Source organism: Nymphalis io, chromosome 10 (genome assembly GCF_905147045.1).
Source record: "Nymphalis io chromosome 10, ilAglIoxx1.1, whole genome shotgun sequence".
NCBI lineage: Eukaryota > Metazoa > Arthropoda > Insecta > Lepidoptera > Nymphalidae > Nymphalis > Nymphalis io.
In genome coordinates, this window is record NC_065897.1 from 7,152,578 (window position 1) to 7,172,957 (window position 20,380).

The 20,380-nt window shown below is 32.2% G+C and overlaps 2 protein-coding genes across 3 annotated transcripts; one reads left to right on the forward strand and one right to left on the reverse strand.

The window, feature by feature from the left end:
* Positions 1-597: 597 nt before the first annotated feature.
* Positions 598-10,057, forward strand: LOC126771037 (transport and Golgi organization protein 1-like). Its single transcript, XM_050490692.1, has 13 exons — positions 598-793; positions 884-2,665; positions 2,908-3,107; positions 3,341-3,632; positions 3,865-4,061; positions 4,539-4,670; positions 5,081-5,229; positions 5,369-5,470; positions 5,783-5,994; positions 6,617-6,752; positions 7,017-7,205; positions 7,781-7,893; positions 8,482-10,057. Exons 1-13 carry the CDS (start codon positions 697-699, stop codon positions 8,529-8,531), a joined length of 3,651 nt encoding a protein of 1,216 aa, XP_050346649.1. The 5' UTR covers positions 598-696; the 3' UTR covers positions 8,532-10,057.
* LOC126771035 (xanthine dehydrogenase) lies at positions 10,035-20,033 on the reverse strand. 2 transcript variants are annotated; one of them, XM_050490689.1, is made up of 9 exons: positions 19,978-20,033; positions 19,814-19,892; positions 15,150-15,304; positions 12,785-14,948; positions 12,232-12,540; positions 11,816-12,153; positions 10,918-11,722; positions 10,647-10,814; positions 10,035-10,267 (listed from the first exon to the last, which is right to left on the reverse strand). In XM_050490689.1, exons 2-9 carry the CDS (start codon positions 19,886-19,888, stop codon positions 10,217-10,219), a joined length of 4,065 nt encoding a protein of 1,354 aa, XP_050346646.1. In that variant the 5' UTR covers positions 19,889-19,892; positions 19,978-20,033; the 3' UTR covers positions 10,035-10,216. The 2 variants fall into 2 exon arrangements, with proteins under 2 accessions (XP_050346646.1, XP_050346645.1); XM_050490688.1 differs by having other exon boundaries at positions 19,814-20,000.
* Between the last annotated feature and the right edge of the window lie 347 nt (positions 20,034-20,380).

A 20,380-nucleotide genomic window follows, 5' to 3' on the forward strand; every position in this document is an offset into this window, starting at 1 on the left:
AATATATTTACGATTTTCATCGCAATGGCATTCTTGTTTTATTTCCGGAATGGTATCGCAAAGACAAGTCATTCATACAAGACGGCATTCACTGGTCGAAAAACATCTCCTCACACTTGATTGCACTTTTCTATCATTCTATGAAAATATATACATATAACATAAATGAAAAACATAAATTTTAAGAATTAAGTACCTCTTATTAGACAGGGCCTTAAGAAAACATCTTAATTCAATATAAATATTTCTTCTTTTCTATTCATTATTTCATCACTATGGGTGAAATGTTATTTGCATTTCATGTAAAAAGATTCATAGGATGCATATTTGTGATGTCGTAAAATATTTTTTTCGTTTGTTTTGTTGTTATAAAATAGTTACATCTGTTAAAGTTTTTTCAAGTCGTTGTACTTACAGAAAAACAAATTAAAATTAAATTAAATCTATACTAATAAATGTTATTGCTTTCTCCTTGAAGCAAAAAAGCATAAAAAATAAAAATATCTTTCGTTTTTGTTCAATAAACGAACCTACTTTTTCTGTTTATTAAAAGAACAAATTATTTATAATTATGCGTACAACAGAACGTCAGAAATACCGACTTGACAGATGATGTGGCCTACCGTCTTGTCCTAGTGAATTTTAATAATTATGTGTAGTATTGTGTAGTAATTGAATGTTAATAATAATGCAAAAATGATTGTGTTAAAATTTATTTTTTTAATTTTATTAATTTCGACAAGTCATTGTAGATTACCAGATAAAGTAAAATGTGTCAACGAAAATTGTAGCAGTAAGTAATGAAAATCTGTTTAGTTTATGTTAATATTTCCGAAATTTAATGTACTTTGTGTAACAACAATTTTATTTTAATCACTTTCAGAACCTATATCTAAAGCTACAACCTTAATTAATTATAACAGCGCAGATCCCGACTTAATGTCATTTCCTATAAAATCTGATGCTACTATTTACATGAAATCAGCTGGTCTTCATTCTGATATATGGTACGCCGATATAAACGGTCAATCAGGATTTGTTAACTCCAAATTTCTAAGAGAGTATAAAATAATTGCACAGCCTGAATTTATTTTGCCTATTGAAGGAGATAAAAACCAGCCCAATGTTAAACCTGATAAGGTGCAACAAGCACATGAAATAGTTGAAGGTACTACGATCTTTCCAATAGACACACCTGCATCCCAGCAAGATGGTATCAATGAACCTACAGTTTTGCCTACTGAACATACTGTGCCAATTTTGCAAGACCAAGGAGATTTATCAACCACCCACCAACTCAATCAGGAGCCTGTGCATAATGTTAACAATGAAAAAACTCCCAATCCAACTAATATAGAAACATTTTTAAATGAAAATCTTGTAAGTTCTTCCTCTTCAGCTAAATCTTCAGATGTTTTAGAACAAGAAAGTTTGTCAACTAGTGAGGTAGTTCAAACAGACAACTCTGAAACTGTTCAGAATATTGATACCAATAATAAATTGACAAATGATGTCCAGAATGATCTGCAAGAAGAAAGCAATAATAGCATAAATCAAAAAACACAAATACCTAGTATAGAGACAATAAATCAAGTTTTTAATAAAATGAGTACGGATATTCAAGTGGAGAAGGCGTCTCCGCAACAACAAAAAATAATGTTAAGTGATATGGAAAATGTATCAGCGGAATCTGTCAAAGTGCCTGATAATGTAGATTACATAGAGTCAGATTTAACAAAATCGAATGTTAATGATATTAATCAGCAAAATTTAATGTTACCAGCAAATATAATTAATAATATTGAACCCAAACAACAGTCTGTTAAAAATTCTAATATAATGAATAATATAGAGGACAATACGGTCATAATTCCCAAACTTTCTGAAAACACACCACAAGTGCCTGAAGCAAATCCAGATATAATTTTAGATAGTGGAACAAATAAAGTTAATAATGTGATTAATATGAATGGAGAGCCTGGCGCTCCTCAAATCAATATTCAATCAGAAACAGTAACTTTACAACCAACTGTAGAACAACTCTCAACTCAAGATACTTCTATGGACAATAAAGTGCCTTTGTTACCAATTATACAGACTACACCAGAGTTAACCACAGAGACTATTCCAGCAACTTTTACTACTATTAATACTCCTGCTGATGTTCCTGTCGATAATGCAAATAATGAAAATGTCCAATCAGTATCGGTAGATTTATTAAATTTCCCTACAACTGAAGCACAAAGTACGGTTGAGGAAACCACAGAGATTACTCAGCAAGAAGTATATTCAACTGAAACTATTCCAGACTCAAATCCAAAGGATTCTAAATCTCTAACAACATCTGAACAAGTTTCCGACTTCCATCCTACTTCAACTGAGAACATAATACAGGAAATTTTTAATACTCCTACAACAGAGGCACCTAAAACCGAAGAGAACAGTGAAAATTTCCTATCAAGTATTTACACAACAATTGCTGATATGTGGCCACCCTCTACTGAGTCACCTCCACCTGAGTCGATTTTTAACCCAGAATTTGTAAAAGAACCCGAAATCGATGAAACATCACATGAAAGTTTTTCATTTGTAAAATATCTTTTTAACACATATAATTCCGTCATGGGTAGCAAAGAACAATCAAATGCTCTCTTCCCTTCAGCTGGTAAGCAAACCATATTTTCTATTTGTATATTTTATAATGTAATACTCAATTCAGACATGTTTATTTTACAATATAGACTGATTTCTCAACCTTATACTCTGTAAAAGTATTAAGTAATATTATTTCAGCTTTAAGATAAGATTGTATTTGTATTACATACATATTCTATAATTTTAATTACTGTTTGTTATGATTTTGCAATAGAAAGTATCAATGGTGTGAATTATATTTTCTAATTCCAGGGGATACATGCTTTACAGACGAGTACTGTGATGGAGAAAGCCTAAACAAACCAAATCGACTGCTCACCTTCCTCTTAACTACAGCTGGCTCAGTAGTTTTGTTTATTCTTGGTTACTACTACATAGAAAGTAAAAGACAAGATGGTAGGCTCATAGGTAACATAAACAATCTACAGCGAGAATTGCTGTTTTCTACTAAGGTAATTTTGATTTGCTTCATACAAATAAATTATACATTTCATTTTTATATGTCAGTTTTGTTTATTTTTTTTGTCTCATTTATATTATCATTGTAATGAGTAAATTATCACTCAACACTCAATCAATTTCATCATTACTTATCAAGATTATTTCATTGAATCAAGTTAAAATGCTTTTGATTTAAATATTTTATCCACATATTTTTAAAAAATATACAAATATTGTATTTCAGGAGTGTGAGATCCTTAAAGAGGAGCTCTCATCTACTAAAAATAAGTTGGCCGGCATTGAAGACAGCTCCTTTGGCATGGATGACATGGTTCAATCATTGAAAGCAGAGATACAAGAGTTAAAAGAAAACAATGAAAGACTGCGAAATTCATTAGATGATAACGAAAAATTATTAAGAGTATCTGAAAACACAGCTGGAGAGTTACAAAATACTTTGGGCGAAGTAGAAAATACTCTTAGTGAACTCTTAGCAGAAAGAGCCCACTCTGAAGAGCAAATAGCAGAATTCAACGGTATGTGATTCTATATCATACAGGAATAATTATTTTATAATACAGCTGTGTGGTTTTGTTTAAATAAGTCTCATCCTCCACCTTAATCCTTAAGAGTTGACTAAAGAAATATATTTTATAACTACATTTAATATCTTAACGATACATTGGGGACAATAATATATTCATCAACAATAGCATTCCAAAAGCAAGCCACCTTTATGCAAGTGTTTTGTATATTTGTGTCTTGCAGGTAAAATACAAGCATTTGAAGAGGAATTAGTATCTGTTAGTAGAGAAAGAGATAATTTCCAATTAAAATATGTATCAGCTGAAACTGCACTAGAAGAATTTAAAAAACAAAAAAAAGACCTGGAGGAACTTAATCAAAACTTGACAGATGCTCACAACAAGATTGAATTACAGAAACATGAAATTGCAGCACTTAAAGTAAGTTTGTTTTTAAATATTTTTAATTGCTTCTATTAAGTTAGTAAGATAAATATTTTTTCTGACTGTTACATCCATGTCCAAGTAAAAAAATACTTTTAGGCATATAATCTAAAAAAATATAATTGTCCTACTGCAAGGCAGAGAAGGAGAGGAGGCCTCCTGTATCCTTTTAAGGAAAATTTAGCTTATCTATAAAATCCTGCTCCAGAGCATATTTGTATACATGTGGAAGCATTACCTTGTGATGAATTTCTCATTGTCAAGCCTAGGATGAATTATAAGCGCAAATAAACCCATACAAAATATGTAATGCTCGCTGTCAAATAATATACCATATACAAATACATATTATTTAAAAGCAAATATTATATTAATATTGTAGTGATTGAAATAATATTAATTAATTAACAGGAATTGAACTGTTTACTCTACACAGTCGGTGAACCTAATTTCCTTATTATATTTCAATTCCAGGATGCCATAAAGGAATTAAAAAGTGGTTCATTGTCTAATACTGATGTAACTTCACTGATAGATCACACAGAAATCAAAGCAAAATTATCTAAAGCATTAGAAGAAAAGAATGCATATATGGCCAAATATGAGGTATATTATTAATAATATATAAATAATTGCTATAATAAACATATTATCAACACTGACTGGGTAATGTTTGAATAATACAATTAAATCTTTCCTATATTACATTTTTCTTGACTCTTCATTATCTAAAGAATAATAACAAAAAAAAATGACAAAAATCGAAAACCGTCTTTGAAATAAAAATCTTATACTTGAGACAGCAAAAAGAAACCTGATATGCAAAATAAATTCATCAGAATTATAAACATTTTTCCACAAATTCTAGTTAAAATAAAATGAATTACATCATACTTTTTTTTTAAACTATTGAATCTCTTGATATTTTTATTATCTGATAATGATGATATTTTACCTAATTTATTTTTTAATTACTTCATATAACGTTTATTTATAAATAAAAGATCGCTGTTTAGACAGAACACAAGGAGAGGACTCATATTGCTGAAGAGCTTACAACTATTCAAGAGTCATACAAGACATGTAGACAACAAACTTCGGAGGCTATGACTAGGCTTGATGTACTAGGAAAATACTTCCAGGAGCGAGAAAGTGAACTTATGAAGTAAGAAATCGGGTTTTATATTTATTATATTTAATATTTGAAATGAGTCACATTTTAACCGATTATTTAATATAAATGAGTAAAATATTTTGAAATAAATCATTCAAAATATAGTTAAAGTTTAGTTTTTCATTTTTAGGGAATTGAATACCAAAGAAGCATTATGGTTCAGCAAACAAGGAGAGTCGGCAAGCACTGTAGAAAAAATGGAGTCACTGCAACGAGAAGTGCAAAGATACAAGTAAGGATATATCAGAACTAGCATAGGTAAAGGATGTAGCTGCGCCCGCGTATCTAATATATATATATATCGTGTGTGTGCAGCACAACTAATTTAGAACAATAATACAACCGCATTTATTTATCTCGATATACTCAAAAGACGAAGACACTTAGAGGTGATTGATTAGATGTTATTAAAAATTCAAATTTTAAAAACCTAAGCATTACAAAACGTCCATCCGAATTAGAAGTCTCAATTTTTTTATATTTACATAATGTAATATGCTACGTCGTCGGCAGCGCGCGAGTAACGTGTTCGTATCGGTACTAGGGAGAAATGCGACGCGCTGACGCTGGAGCTGGCGGAGCAGGAGTCGGCGCGGCGCACGGCGGTGGGCGAGGTGGAGGCGCGCGCGCACGCCGCGTGGCTCGACGCGCGCGCCGCGCGGCGCGACGCGGCCGCCGCGCGCGACGACGCCGCCGCGCTGCGCCGCAAGCTGCACGCCGCCAGCCGCGCCGACGGAGCCTTCTCGCCGCACGCGCGTGCGTACCGGACCTATGACATAGTAACGGCCCGTGAATGTCCCACTGCTGGGCTAACGCCTCCTCTCCCTTTTTGAGGAGAAGGTTTTGGAGCTTATTCCACCGCGCTGCACCAATGCGGGTTGGTGGAATACACATGTGGCTGAATTTCAGTGATATTAGACACATGCAGGTTTCCTCACGATGTTTTCCTTCACCGTAAAGCACGAGATGAATTATAACCACAAATAAAGCACATGAAAATTCAGTGGTGCTTGCCCGGGTTTGAACCCATGATCATCGGTTAAGATTCACGCGCTCTTACCCCTGGGCCATCTCGGCTTGACATCTATGACATACATATATACAATCGAGGGGACCGTCAACGTGTGCAAGTCTAAAGTCCTTTAACCCGCAAGACTTAGGCTTAATTTTAATTTCGATAACTGGTACATTTTGCTCCTTCATAAATCCAAAAGTTTACTAAGCTAGTTCTTAAAAATACTCCTCTAAACCTCTAAGCGCTTGTCCCAGAAGGAAATCGCAATTTAACATTGATAATATCTAATGTCATCTTTTAAATGAAAAAAGGAGATTGAGATTTTTAAATATGATAAATTTCTAAATTATTAACTCTTTACAGAGGTAGCATCCCCGTTGGAAGCAGAGGTGGGTCTGCCTGCAGCTCTTCCGCCGCCTCTGGCTTTCCTACCCCCACTATTGCCACCACTGCCCCGGCCTCCGCCATTAGGCAGATTACCTTCACCGCACCCTCCGAGGTACCAAATATAAACAATTTATACATTATCAAAGTGAAAGTCAAAATCTTTCTTTCTACTCTTGCTTATTGATTGATTGTCAAAAATCTACTTACGGCTTCAAAATAAATTATTTTTAAAATAAAATTAAGAAAAGCGAAAGAAACTACAGAATTATATATATTGAATCATTTATTGAAACGTTAAACTTTATAGATAAATCCATTGCAACAAGTTAAACGTAATATTATAGATAATTAACATAATTATCATTATTTAAATTAGATACAGCGAGCGGCGCTACTCGCCCGATAGTCGGTACTCGCCAGAGAGCCGCTACTCGCCAGAAAGCAGATACTCACCCGTAAGACGCTACTCGCCCGAGCCCATGCGGTACTCTCCCGAGAGCCGCTACTCGCCGAGACCAAGTCGCTCTCCCTATTCACCTCGTCAACGGAGAAGATCTACGGAAAGGTTCGTATAAATGTGGAATGCATTACAATCAAGTGTGTTCATGGCATGCCAATAGTAAATATGCGTTCTATCCAATATTACATTCGGTAGATTATTTTATCTCAAACAAAATTACTGTAAATTGATCAAATTTCAAAACATTATATAATATGTTCACAAAGAGGTATTTTATACGGTATTTCGTACATGAAAATACAAATATTTATTTTTATTTATGCTATTACTTTTTTTTATACTTTCAAATTGTAATTGAATATAATATGTCTGATAAAAATGCGTGAACTGAATGTTTGCTGGATCTCTATCAGGAACTAATTAAGTGTATGCAATATGAAACAAATTTTTATTTAAACAAGAAAGAAAAAACCTGAGTTTCCCGCCGGTTCTTCTCGGCACAATCCACATACCAAACCGGTGGTAGCGCTTGACGATTCATACGTACTTGTAAAAGTCTATATGTATCGTAATTGCAGAAAGAATCTTATTTTAAAAAAAAAAATCTTGAAAATGAAATGTATTAGCATATATCTAGTATCAATATATTCATGAAATATACGACATAAAATAATTCATAGGTACAACGGTCGTGGGTCACGATCCCGAAACGCACCACCCGACACTGAAACGGAATACAACTCGGACAGTCCCACCCGACGACAGCAACCACGACGGTACTCCAGACACTCAGGTATTTAAAATTAGTCTATGACATATTCCAACCATAGTATGAGTAAAGATAAATAAAAAACTTTGACTTTGATATATCATTAGACGAGATCTTGAATAATCTTTGATATTCATCATGAATTCGAAGTAAAAATTTATTTTCTCTGCTGACTGGTCTCCTAGGCCTTTACCTTGTAGGCCTAGGCATAAATCCTGGGCTGGTTATGAGTAGTTAAGTGGAATAGTGTAGTACATTAATCAAGAACAGTTTCAATTTGTAATTTTATTGATAAGTTAATTTATAGTATAGTATGATATAGTTGTACACTATTTATTTGAGCTTTGCTTGAAATACTTTAACAGTTAATCCTTCTCTAATAAAGCTCAATATTTTGTTTAATGTGTTACGAAGTCCGACTTAGCATAGGTAGAGTTTAAATAAACCTCAATATATTGTTTTGATTGAAAATTCCACGATCATTAAAAAAAATGTAACAACGGATATTTAGTTAAAAAATAATAATTGACCTCAACCAAGTATGTATTTGGTTTCAAAACAAAAATGTAATAGGAAATTTTACATTACTACCCCTTTGCTCTTTGATTTCAGGTCCGAGTTCTGGTTCAGGATGTTCAAGCGAGTCTGAGAAAGGAATATAAAAATATTATGTTACCTAAACGTTAAAGTTTGAGCCAAATCATATGTTATTGGTGGTTGGGGTTGTGAGAAGTGAGGAATTCAATAACTCCACTGGAAAATATTATTGTATAATATGGTGTAGTGTTTAATTGACGATTGAAGATTTGTAGTTTCGTTTGCCAATATTTGTAGTTTTTTTTTTGTTGACCCCAATTACATGAGTCACTTTCTAAAAAAGAAATTTTTTTTTTTCATTTATAAACTGTATTATTAGAAAGTTGAAATATCTTTGAAGCTGTTCGTAACTTTAGCTAAAAATATTTTTTGTAGACATTTTATTCAAGAAGGTTATTAGGTTATCATAATTCACATTACAACCTTTTAGAAACGGAGCAATAAACATAAACGACAACCAAAATCGCAAACTGTATGGAACAGGCGTATATTATTAGTCTAAACCGCGGCACAAGTATAAAATAAACGAATAGTATAGGCGTCTAGTCTTGTTTTCATTAAAATTGGGTATCTATGTATTCTTTCTATTGCTAAAATATCCCTCCGATATAACAAGTATAGTATTATATCTCATATGCCATACATATATATAATAAATATTTATCATGAAATCAGTACCAACCCCTTATTTAAATTTTTAATAAAATTCCACCAATAAAAAACCATATATGACCAGAAATATAATGTTTCAATCAGTCTATATGAAAACATGTGACGTTTGAGAAAAACAAGATAAATTGTTATCGTTATATGTTTCTCAATAAAGAACTTAACGAGATAAGGATTGAATATAAACGTAGTAATTTATATTTGAAAATGTTGTCGGCTTAAAGTAATTATTACATTGAATGCTAGAAACGTTTTTAATTATAATTGAGCTTTATTTTCGTTAAGGTCGTTCTTTGGCGTACTTGCAAGAGTTCTTACTCTGTATATACCTGCACCTAAAAGCTAACATATTATATATGGTTTCTTTAAAAAAACAAATAAAGCGTAAACGAAATTGCAAATTCAAACACAAGCTTTGTATTCAAAAAATATTTTATTGAATGTAAAATATCAGAATAAATGAACAAGCTAATAGAAAAATACGCCAATGTTTAATGGGTTTATTTATTATATTTGTTTCATCATTTGTTGTTGTTGTTATAAAAATAGACAGTACATCAACAATATCATAACGCCTGTGATCAAACATCCTTTCCAATTTCCAAAAATTTTTTACCTTAATTTGTATAATAAGTTTCGAAATTGAAAATATTTTACTTTTTAAATATATTTCTGATTTACAACCATCTTAACGAGTAGCCAACGATAAACGAATAAACAAATTTAGGACATATTATTATTTCTATATACAAATGGTCATTATTTGAACATGTTTAAAAAGTGTTTGTGTTACACAAATCACTATTACTTATTGTATTATATATATCAGACAAATGATGACTCGATCTTAATTTATTGTATTAACTTTGTCGTTTATTAGCCTGTATTAGAAACGAATTTAAATAAATAATTTTTATTTATATATGGCACTTTTATTAACCCTTTACTTAATACATCTATATGATAGCTTTTTATTATACACTTAAAACAAAATACGTAATTAAACACAACCAGAATGTGTTGAATATAACAATTCATATGAGTTAATATTGTAATTAATATTATATTAACACTAATAAAATTAAGGAACAACATTCCATGGTACATAGGTGTCTGGCTGCAGTCGAGGAATCTGAAATAGAAGGAATATTAATAAATTTTTTTTTTTTTAAACAATACACATTTTTGGAAGCTTTAGATTAAGCTTCACTTTTTTTATCAAAGTCAGCATGTTCAAATTTAGGAAGTCGATTTTAATTAACTGCTAATAGTTGTGTGGTGTTAAAACTGCAGTCATATATTTAATACGGATAACAATATAATTTGTTACCATCAAGCCTGATTATGTAACCAGAAAGTGAATAGTGGAACTCTTTAGTAAATAATGGACTTCCCATCGAGTTTTGGCTCTATATGGTTTTCTTTCCACTAAATCACTTTGATATCAAATCCTATTTTTAACTGTGTTTATTATTATTCTTGTATACATAGTAAACAGGTATAAAATTTACCCTTTTAGTAATATGATCTTCGCAGGCCATGCGTATACGTGAAGATGTAGCTGGTGACTCGAGGTAGAAATCTAAAGGCACCCCAGCATCAGCACGTGCTGCTCGAATAGCTTCTTTTATCGCGAAGAATGCAGAGCTCGCCAGAAAGAGAGGAGGCTCACCAACCGCCTATAATACATCATACAGGTATGTAAGCCATAGCATATATATAATATTTATAAATTATATTTTGATTTTAACAAAAGATCCTATACTTTATAATGTTACTTACTTTTGAAGAATATACTGCTCTTGGGTTTGGCGCTCCTTTCAATAAGGAAACGTTAAATTCTTGTGGAATATCACCGAACCCTGGGATTTTGTAAGCACCAGGACCTCGTGAGTATAGTGTTCCAGTAGGAGAATAAATTAGCTCCTCCATTGTGAAAAGTCCATAGCCTTGAATAAAAGCTCCTTCTATTTGACCAATATCAATAGCTGGATTTATACTTTCTCCTAAATCCATAACAATATCAGTTCTTATAACTTGGTGGTCTCCACTAAGGCAATCGATTTCAACTTCGGTGCATGCTACTCCAAATGTATAATAATTGAAAGCTTTTCCTGTGTTTGTTTTAAAATTGTATCCTATATCGGGTGTGGCATAAAATCCTGTAGCGGACAAACTTACTCTGTCAACGTACGCTGCGGAAACCCAATCTTCCCATTTTCCATCAGGATTCTTGTCTTTGTAAGGCTGAAGCCGTTTAACTAATCTTTGACAGGCTTCGAGAACAGCCATCCCATTAAGATCTGACCCAGCGCTAGCTGCAGTGGCAGATGTGTTGGGTACTTTATCCGTAGCCGTTTCACTTATATGAATCTTTGAAACATCAATACCGAGGGCACGGGACGCAACTTGTATCATTTTCGTATGCAAGCCCTGACCCATCTCTGTTCCTCCGTGAGACAAGAGAACAGAACCATCAGTGTATATCAAAACTAGAGCACCAGCTTGATTTAACAATTTTTCTGTGAAAGCTATCCCAAACATTGTTGGGATTAATGAGATGCCCCGTTTGCGCCATCGGTGTTGTCTGAAAATAAAATCATTTTATTTATTGATATCAATTTGGTTTTAATAACATAAAATTTTACTATGTAAAAAAAATCAAAATAAAGAAATTTACTTATTAAAGTTATCGATATTTCTTTTTCTTTCCGCCAAATCACTTTTATCGACACACTCGTCCCAACATCTTTGCAACGTACAGTGTGTTAAAACCTGTCCGTAATGAGTCGTCAAATTTTCACGATATAAATTAATTCTCCTAATTTCCTCTGGAGTCTTATTTAACTTATTAGCAATGTCCCATATCATATTTTCAGCTCCAAACATTCCTTGTGGACCACCAAACCCGCGAAATGCAGTATTCGAAGGTAAATTAGTTTTGCATACGTGGCCAGTTACCTTGCTATTGGGTATATAATAAGCATTTTGAAAATGGAACATTGATCTTTCAACGACCTGTAATAAATAATTTCATCATTATAAACACAATACGACGAATCATTTTATTATAAAAAATCAAAAAGTTTTACTTACGGGTCCAGAAAGATCGATAGAGTAACCGGCATTGTTATATATATTGCAATCTGCAGCCATTATTTTCCCTTCTTTAGTGACCGCTACCTTATATTTAATTAGAAAAGGATGTCTCGTTCCAGACATTTGCATATCTTCATCTCGATCTAGCATACAACGTACGGGTTGTTGCAGTTTGTGGGCGGCAAAAGCCACCGGTAATGCGACTAGCATACCCCTCGATTCCTTGCCCCCAAATCCACCTCCCATACGTTTAACACGGGCTACTATTCTGTTCATTGGTACATGAAGTATATGGCTGGTTAATTTCTAAAACATTAAAATGATTCTAAGGAATATTTCATATATTTTTTTTTAAATTTACTCAAATGTTGAAAATAAATGTTAACTACATAATTATAACGAAATTTAAGTTGTTTTGTTTTTAATATACTGCTTACTTTATTTCACAAAAACTAAACCTATATTGATATTTATTAGTGTCATCTATTTACTATATAACTAGTGTTTATTTAATTATTATATTCATTATATTTATAAAATATATAATTACCACAATTTCTGATGGATGTTGACTGGAACAAAATATCTCTAATTCGTTATCTTCTTTTTTTGGAATCGCAAACGCTGCGTGGGTTTCTAAATAAAAATGCTCTTGACCACCCATTCTACATTCTCCTTCTATTATTATATTATTTGGGTCATCAAAGATAGGCTTTACATCTCCTGACTGTATTGTTTTCGGAAACTGTTTGTAAAAAGATTTGTGCTTTATAGCATCCTCTATTGTAACTATAATTGGTTCTAATTCCTCATATTCGATTCGAACTTTCCGAGCAGCAGCCTGTGCTGTTTGTTGATCTTTAGCTACGATAACGCCAATTGTTTGACCTTGACTAATTACTTTTTTGCTTGCAAATAGCTCTTCATCGTGGAAAATAGGACCAATTGCATTTTGTTCTTCAGTCAAGTCTTTAGCAGAAAAAAATGCCATTACACCTGGTTGTCTCAACGCTTCACTTGGATCAACTGATACTAATTTCGCGTGAGCTTTTGAACTAAGAACAAATGATAGATATAATTCACCTTCTGCTGTCGGCATATCATCACAGTATATAGCTTCACCCGTTACCTGCTTTAGTGCTGATACATGTGTTATAGGTCTACCGACTGCATCACTTTTAATTTGTTTATCGCCAATTAGTTCAAAATATTGGGAACTCTTGGGTACACTACCATGAAATTGTTCAGCTCCGCTACTATGATACGGCGTAATAAGATCTTCGTGGATATAACTTTCAGACATTTCTTTGGCAATTGCTAAATAGCCTTTTAAAAATAAACTCATAGTTAAGGCTCTTCTATAAAGTACGTTTCCACCTGGCGCTGATGGACTAAGTGTCAATTCATCCAACAAATATGTAAAGGTTTTATCAACCATTTCTTCTGACCACTTTAAGCCTTTTAAAGCTTGACTAGATTTTGACGCTATCTTTGTTACTGGCGCCATTCCACCGAAAGCCAAATTAATATTTTTTATTATATTTGTATCGTTTTCAAATTCAACATTAATTGCAGCTGTTACAATTGAAATATCGTCTTCACGTCGCTTTGCCTGTTTATACGCTTTAACAAATTGATACTGATTTGAATATGGGATTTCGACGGAAAGCAAGATTTCGTTAGGTTTAACAACATTTTTTCTGTAGCCAGTAAAGAAAGACTCATCCATTAAAACAGACCGCGGGCCATCTACATGACTTGATAGATTGAGTTTTACCTTTAATGACATTAAAATTGGGTTCAAATCTGATATCGGGCTACCGGTCATTATGTTTCCGCCAATTGCTGCAACATTTCTTATCTGCTTACCAGCAAACCAATTTAACATATCTATTATTGTTTTAAGTGTTCTTGTTTTATATTTAGGTAAAGTATCAATGTATTTTTTAAAAACATTTTCCATTTCCATCAGTGTTACAGCTGCCCCAACTACAAGTCCTGTTTCTGTTTCTAAAACAGTATTCATTTCCGATACACAATTAGGCATAATTATGACTGGGTAAACAAAGTGTTTAAATTTCACTTCTACGCCGACTTCTGTATTTCCAACTACTATTTTTGCCTCTGGATATTGTTCTTTCAATTTTAATATTTGTTCAAGTGTTGTAGGTCTGAACCATACAGTTTTTTCACCACGGTATATTAAATACTGTTCGTCAAAAACGGATGACAGTTTGAGTTCGGGTGGAAATATAGGTTCCTGACTTGGATCGTACGGTAAAAATGAGGATTTTTCAAATATAAATTCAGTTTCACTGTCGTCTTTTTTATTCTTGCAACAGTCTTTTCCCATTGCACATACCCCATTGCTAGATTGCTCTGAGTTACCATTTGTAATTCGGTGTGTTTCCCAATCTTCAATGAACGTCTTGTATCCTTCTATTATAGCTCGATAACCTGTGCATCTACATAAATTGCCTTGAAGCGCTACTTCCATATCTGAGTATTTAAGTTTATTATAACTTCTAAGCAAACTATACATTGACATTACAATTCCTGGTGTGCAAAAACCACATTGAGAACCATGTGCTTTAGCAAGTCTTTCCTGAACTGGGTGAAGTTTAGTTTTAGTGGAGCCAATTCCTTCTATTGTTGTAACAGCCAATCCATGCATGGCGCAAACTGGTGCTAAACATGCGTTAATCGCTAAATGTCTGAGTTCAGCTATAAGAAAATAATAATAAATATCTATTTTGTAAGATAAACAAAATTTATTTGCAATTATTAGTATTATTATAAATTGCATTTATTTGTTTAGACTATTTTACTCCTCTGAAAATTTAAACCTAATAAATTATCACATAAAAACTAACTTCGTGATTTTTACTGTTGAAAGTTAATATTTCAAAGGATACATTATTTTCTTTTCTCTACGAATGTATTTGGAGATCATAACAGTGCATGCGCCGCAGCCGCCTTCTGCGCAGCCTAGCTTGGTCCCAGTGAGACGTAACTTTTTCCGTAAATACCATAACAAAGTCCATTCGGGGTCAGGATTTGGTTCTATCACCTTATGAATAATTTTTATCGTTTATTAGGAAAAATAATAAACACTGAATTAAAAAATGTCATGCTAATTTGGTTAATTTTGCCAATAAGTTTGGAGGCTAAAAAAACTTTTCTCATTTATTTAACTTTTATTATCTAACAACATTATGATAACTTATGGTTACCTGCCTAATTAATTTTCTAATCATAAAAATATTGTAGATAATTCTTTAATTTACTATTTCTTCATTTTTTTTTTTATTTTTTCAGCCTTTTGCCGTCCACTGCTGGACGAAAGCCTCCCCCATAGAACGCCAACCACCCCGATCTTGGGCAGTCCGCATCCATCCCGAACCTGCCACCTTTTTTAAATCGTCGGCCCATCTTGTCACAGGGCGTCCTACACTACGTTTCTTCATAGATAAATGAATATGAATAACTTTTATAAAAAGAAAGCAAAATATCAATTGAATCAGTTGAGTGAATCTGAAATGACTACCAGTAGTAACTAAAGTTACATAAATCATATATATTCTTCAATAGCTTTGTTTATTTATTAACTTTCGGTACCTATAACGTGGATGTTTTTATTGCAACATCTAGGGGGCACGATTTATCGCACGGGTCATGTCGTTGAATATTATTTAGTAGCTAACAGTCGCTTAGTGACTATACTGTACACTTTTTACCAGTCATGTATAGAGGTTTATTATGTTATACTTCTGACGAAATCATAAGCAAACGGAAAAAGTATGATGTATTTTTAAAATATTTATACAATCTAAATTTTGTAAGGACAAGATAAGATAAGTCTACAAATGTCTTCATAAATAAATTACTAGGACTAAAATATATAAGTAATTTCTTAATAGTTATTAAAAATAAATATTAACAATGTTATAAATGAGGTTAACCGACTAATCTCTATGTATGTGTTTTATATTACCTTGGCATTAACTTAACGTGTATTTATGTACATAAAAATTTGTATATGATAACAAATTTAGCTATGTCCCACTGTTGCGCCTGTATGAAATCTGGAATTATAATTAACCAAGCATGTTTCATAATTTTTCCCATATTTCTTGACTTGATTTATGTCTTGAGATACTTCTTATGGTTCGTAACATGTTCGTTCGTGTGTGAAGCACGGAAGCAATATATTCTTAATGTAATAATATATACTTCCTTATGATCAGGCTACTTAACGCAAAAAGAATTATTTAAAACGACTGGATGTTGCTATAGATTCACTCTATGGATTTAACCGTTGATTCTTTCTAGCTTTATAATACAAATTAACTGTTCATATTATAATTATTACTTTAAAACAATATGTTAAATATAATTATAATTTTCATTTACTTACCAAGTGACATAGTAAATAATTTATAAGTTATTTTATAAGAAAAACAGTTTATTTATTGTCAATTTATATTACACCCAGTGATTTGTTTATTATTTGATTTCACCCAGTGAGCGGCGTCGCTCACGTCATAATTTAGAATTTCTAACTTTCCTTAGGAGTTAAATTTTCAAAAATCCTTTCTTAGTGCTTACCCCAGTCGTTTGGGCTCTGCGTTGTATATATCAATAAGTCAGTCAGTCCGCTTTCGTTTAATATATATAGAAGATTGTTTGACGTAATATTGAAGTCAATTCTTACATTATGTTTCATAATACTTATGTCATTTTGTTATAATAACAAGTATTTGTCAATACACAATAATTCTATACTTTAATAAAATTCATGGTTATCGCTGCATAGTTTATTTTGTTTTACTTCTTTACAACGGAATGTATCCACAGAAACCCACGCTTGTCTTTAAAGTAACAACAGATTAACGTCATTTCATATTTCATGGGACAGATTTGTATTACAAAGAAACGCAAAAAAAATAAACCCTAGGAGTTCATTTAAGAAATACCTAGTTAGAAGTATAGACAAGTGTATAGACCTACCAATTTATCTGTATACAATTCGATCCTGTTTACATTTTTTTCGACATTACTTTATTTTCGTTCTGTTTTATTTTATTAGGTAGACGTACGGGCAAATGGGTCATCTGTTGATAAGCGATCACCACCGCCCATAGACATTGGCGATGTACAAATATTAACCATTCCGTACATCATCAATGCGCCACCAACGTTGAGAACTAAAATGTTATGTTCCTTCTGCATGTAATTACACTGGCTTACTCAACCTTCAAACCGTATCACATCAATACTAATATACAAAGCCCTACCACCAAGTTACAAAAGCACAAATATCTCATGAGAAATCGTAGTATAATCCTAAATTGTTAAAGTTAATATGGTTATTTACGATTTACCAAAGCCAATACAATATTTTTTTAAGCTTTTGTAAGTCTGTATGTCTGTTTCTCCAGGCTAATCTTTGAAACAGCTAAAAATTATAAATTAAATTAACTGAATTATTATAAGAAGTATTTCAAGGTTCCGTAACAGTCTGTGAATGTCCCACTGCTGCCTCTCCTCTTTTTGAGAGGAAGTTTGGAGCTTATTCCACCATGCTGCTCCAATGCGGGTTGGTGGAATACACATATGGCAGAATTTCAGTCAAATTAGACACATGCAGGTTTCCTCACGATATTTTCTCTCACCGTAAAGTACGAGGTGAATTATAATCACAAATTAAGCACATAAAAATTCCGTGGTGCTTGCCCGGATTTGAACCCACGATCATTTGTTAAGATTCACGTGCTCTTATCACTGGGCCATCTCGGCATATAAAAAGGAAACACCGCGAGTCGTTTACAAAGGGGTGCTAGGATTATTAATTATAAATATTATTTTCAGTGAATTAAAACAGTTTTGTTTAACCTGAATATTTAAGAATAAATAAATATTTGTACGCATGCTCTTTAACAGCTAACTATATCCAACGGCGTATATGAATGACCGGCATTGAGCATTTGAGCTACGTCAACTTAGATCGAAAGACATGCATAAAATACATTTTGTTTCAACCCATTTCATTTCATTCACTGTAAGTTCACTGTTGATTATTAAAAAAATAATCATCAATCTAAAATAATAAAAAAAAAACGCTGTAATATACTTTTTTTATAACCAGAATGACATTTCATGTTTTAAAATCACGTTCTTTAAAACCATTAATTTTTTAGTTATACTTACGCGCGAGCGAAGCCGCGGCAACAGCTAGTTATTCAAATAAACATTGAGCACGCCGTCATTAAATAGCTATTGAGTCAAAGTATCATTAACATTAAGTATCTTTCATAACTTAATCACAACACACATTTTTATATAATTTGTATTTACCGTTAAATTTTGTTTTATGATATTCAAGTTTTTTTTAAATATTGACTTTTTAGCAAGGTCCAATTAACAATTAAACTATGTCCATGTTAATATATTTTACTTGTGGTAGGGCTTTGTGCAAGCTCGTCTGGGTAGATACCACCCACTCATCAGATATTCTATCGCAAAACAGAAGTACTTGGTATTGTTGTATTGCGGTTTGAAGGGTTTCCAACATTGGTGGCGCATTGGCGATGTAAGCGATGGTTAACGATGGGCGTTGGTGACCATTTACAATCAGGTCGATATGCTCGTCCGCCTACCTAATCTATAAAAATAAAATAAAAATAACAAAATGGTCACAAGTGGTAATTCGTCATTTCGATTTGTTGTACGACACAAAAACAAAGGTGATATTTTTATTGCATCAGTCTTATACAATATTTATTATGATATATATTGTTCCACTTATGATTTATTAGATAACAAGAAAGTACTTATCTTGAAATTATACTGCACAATTTATTTATATACTTATACATATAAACGATTATATATGTTAATACATGTATTTCGATTTAAACGTCATCTGTAAAAACGTTATTGTTTTTTTTTCTTAACAAGATATTAACCACATGGTGATCTCGTGTTACTTAAAACAGCTTAACCGTTACACTTAACAGTAAACGAGTAGGTTACAGTAATCTAAAATACAGGTCCAGATAATGAATGAACCTATAACAAGTTTTTTGGATTTTATGAGAAAAACTTTGTCTACTTATTCCTGTGTCCGATAAAACAGTTTACAGTTTACAATTATGTCATATAAAATAAAAAAATCATTAATTGTATTTTTGGATTTTGCTAATTATTAAAAATAAAAGTTCGAAATTGATTACGTAGGTAATACAAAATAAACGTAGTGGGTATTTTTTATGGTTGCATTAAAAATATCTATAAATAGCCGAACTCCGACAGTGATTTTTTTATTTTATATGACATAATTACAGTTTACAATTATGTCATATAAAATAAAAAAATCATTAATTGTATTTTTGGATTTTGCTAATTATTAAAAATAAAAGTTCGAAATTGATTACGTAGGTAATACAAAATAAACGTAGTGGGTATTTTTTATGGTTGCATTAAAAATATCTATAAATAGCCGAACTCCGACAATAGATATCTCGTTATAACTGTCGAAAAGACTAATTGATAAAATTTATCACATTAAGATACATACCTTCTTTCCGTTTACGTAAAAAACTAATTCCGTTGCCATATCGCTGATTTCTTCATCGGCATTCAAAATTTCCATGTTTCTATTTAAATAAAACTAAATATTAAAATGTAAAAATATCGAAACATTAAATGTTAAAGTGACAAAATTAGCCTTGTCCGACTTACTCGGATATTCGATCGAAACTGAACTATGACAGTGTGGAGCAACGATAATTTGCTTGTAGTGCGTTGTCGACTATCAGTCTTGATACGTATAGAGAATCATGTAGATGATAACGTTGACAATGTATGACTTGATTAAATGTGGCTTGAATTCAATTAAAACATAATAAGAAATGTTTATTATTTAACAATTGCTTTTACAGATGTATATGTGAGCTCAAAATCGACTAAAAACTAATTACATCAAAATTTATACGTAAATTATCTTATTTCATCATGAAGAGCAGGCACAGGCGGTCACGGCCAGACGAATATGATTAATGACAATAAATTAATCTTAGCATCTCGTATATTGTTCGTCGTTGTATCAATATACCTAAATTATATAATAAAGCTTCTTTATTTT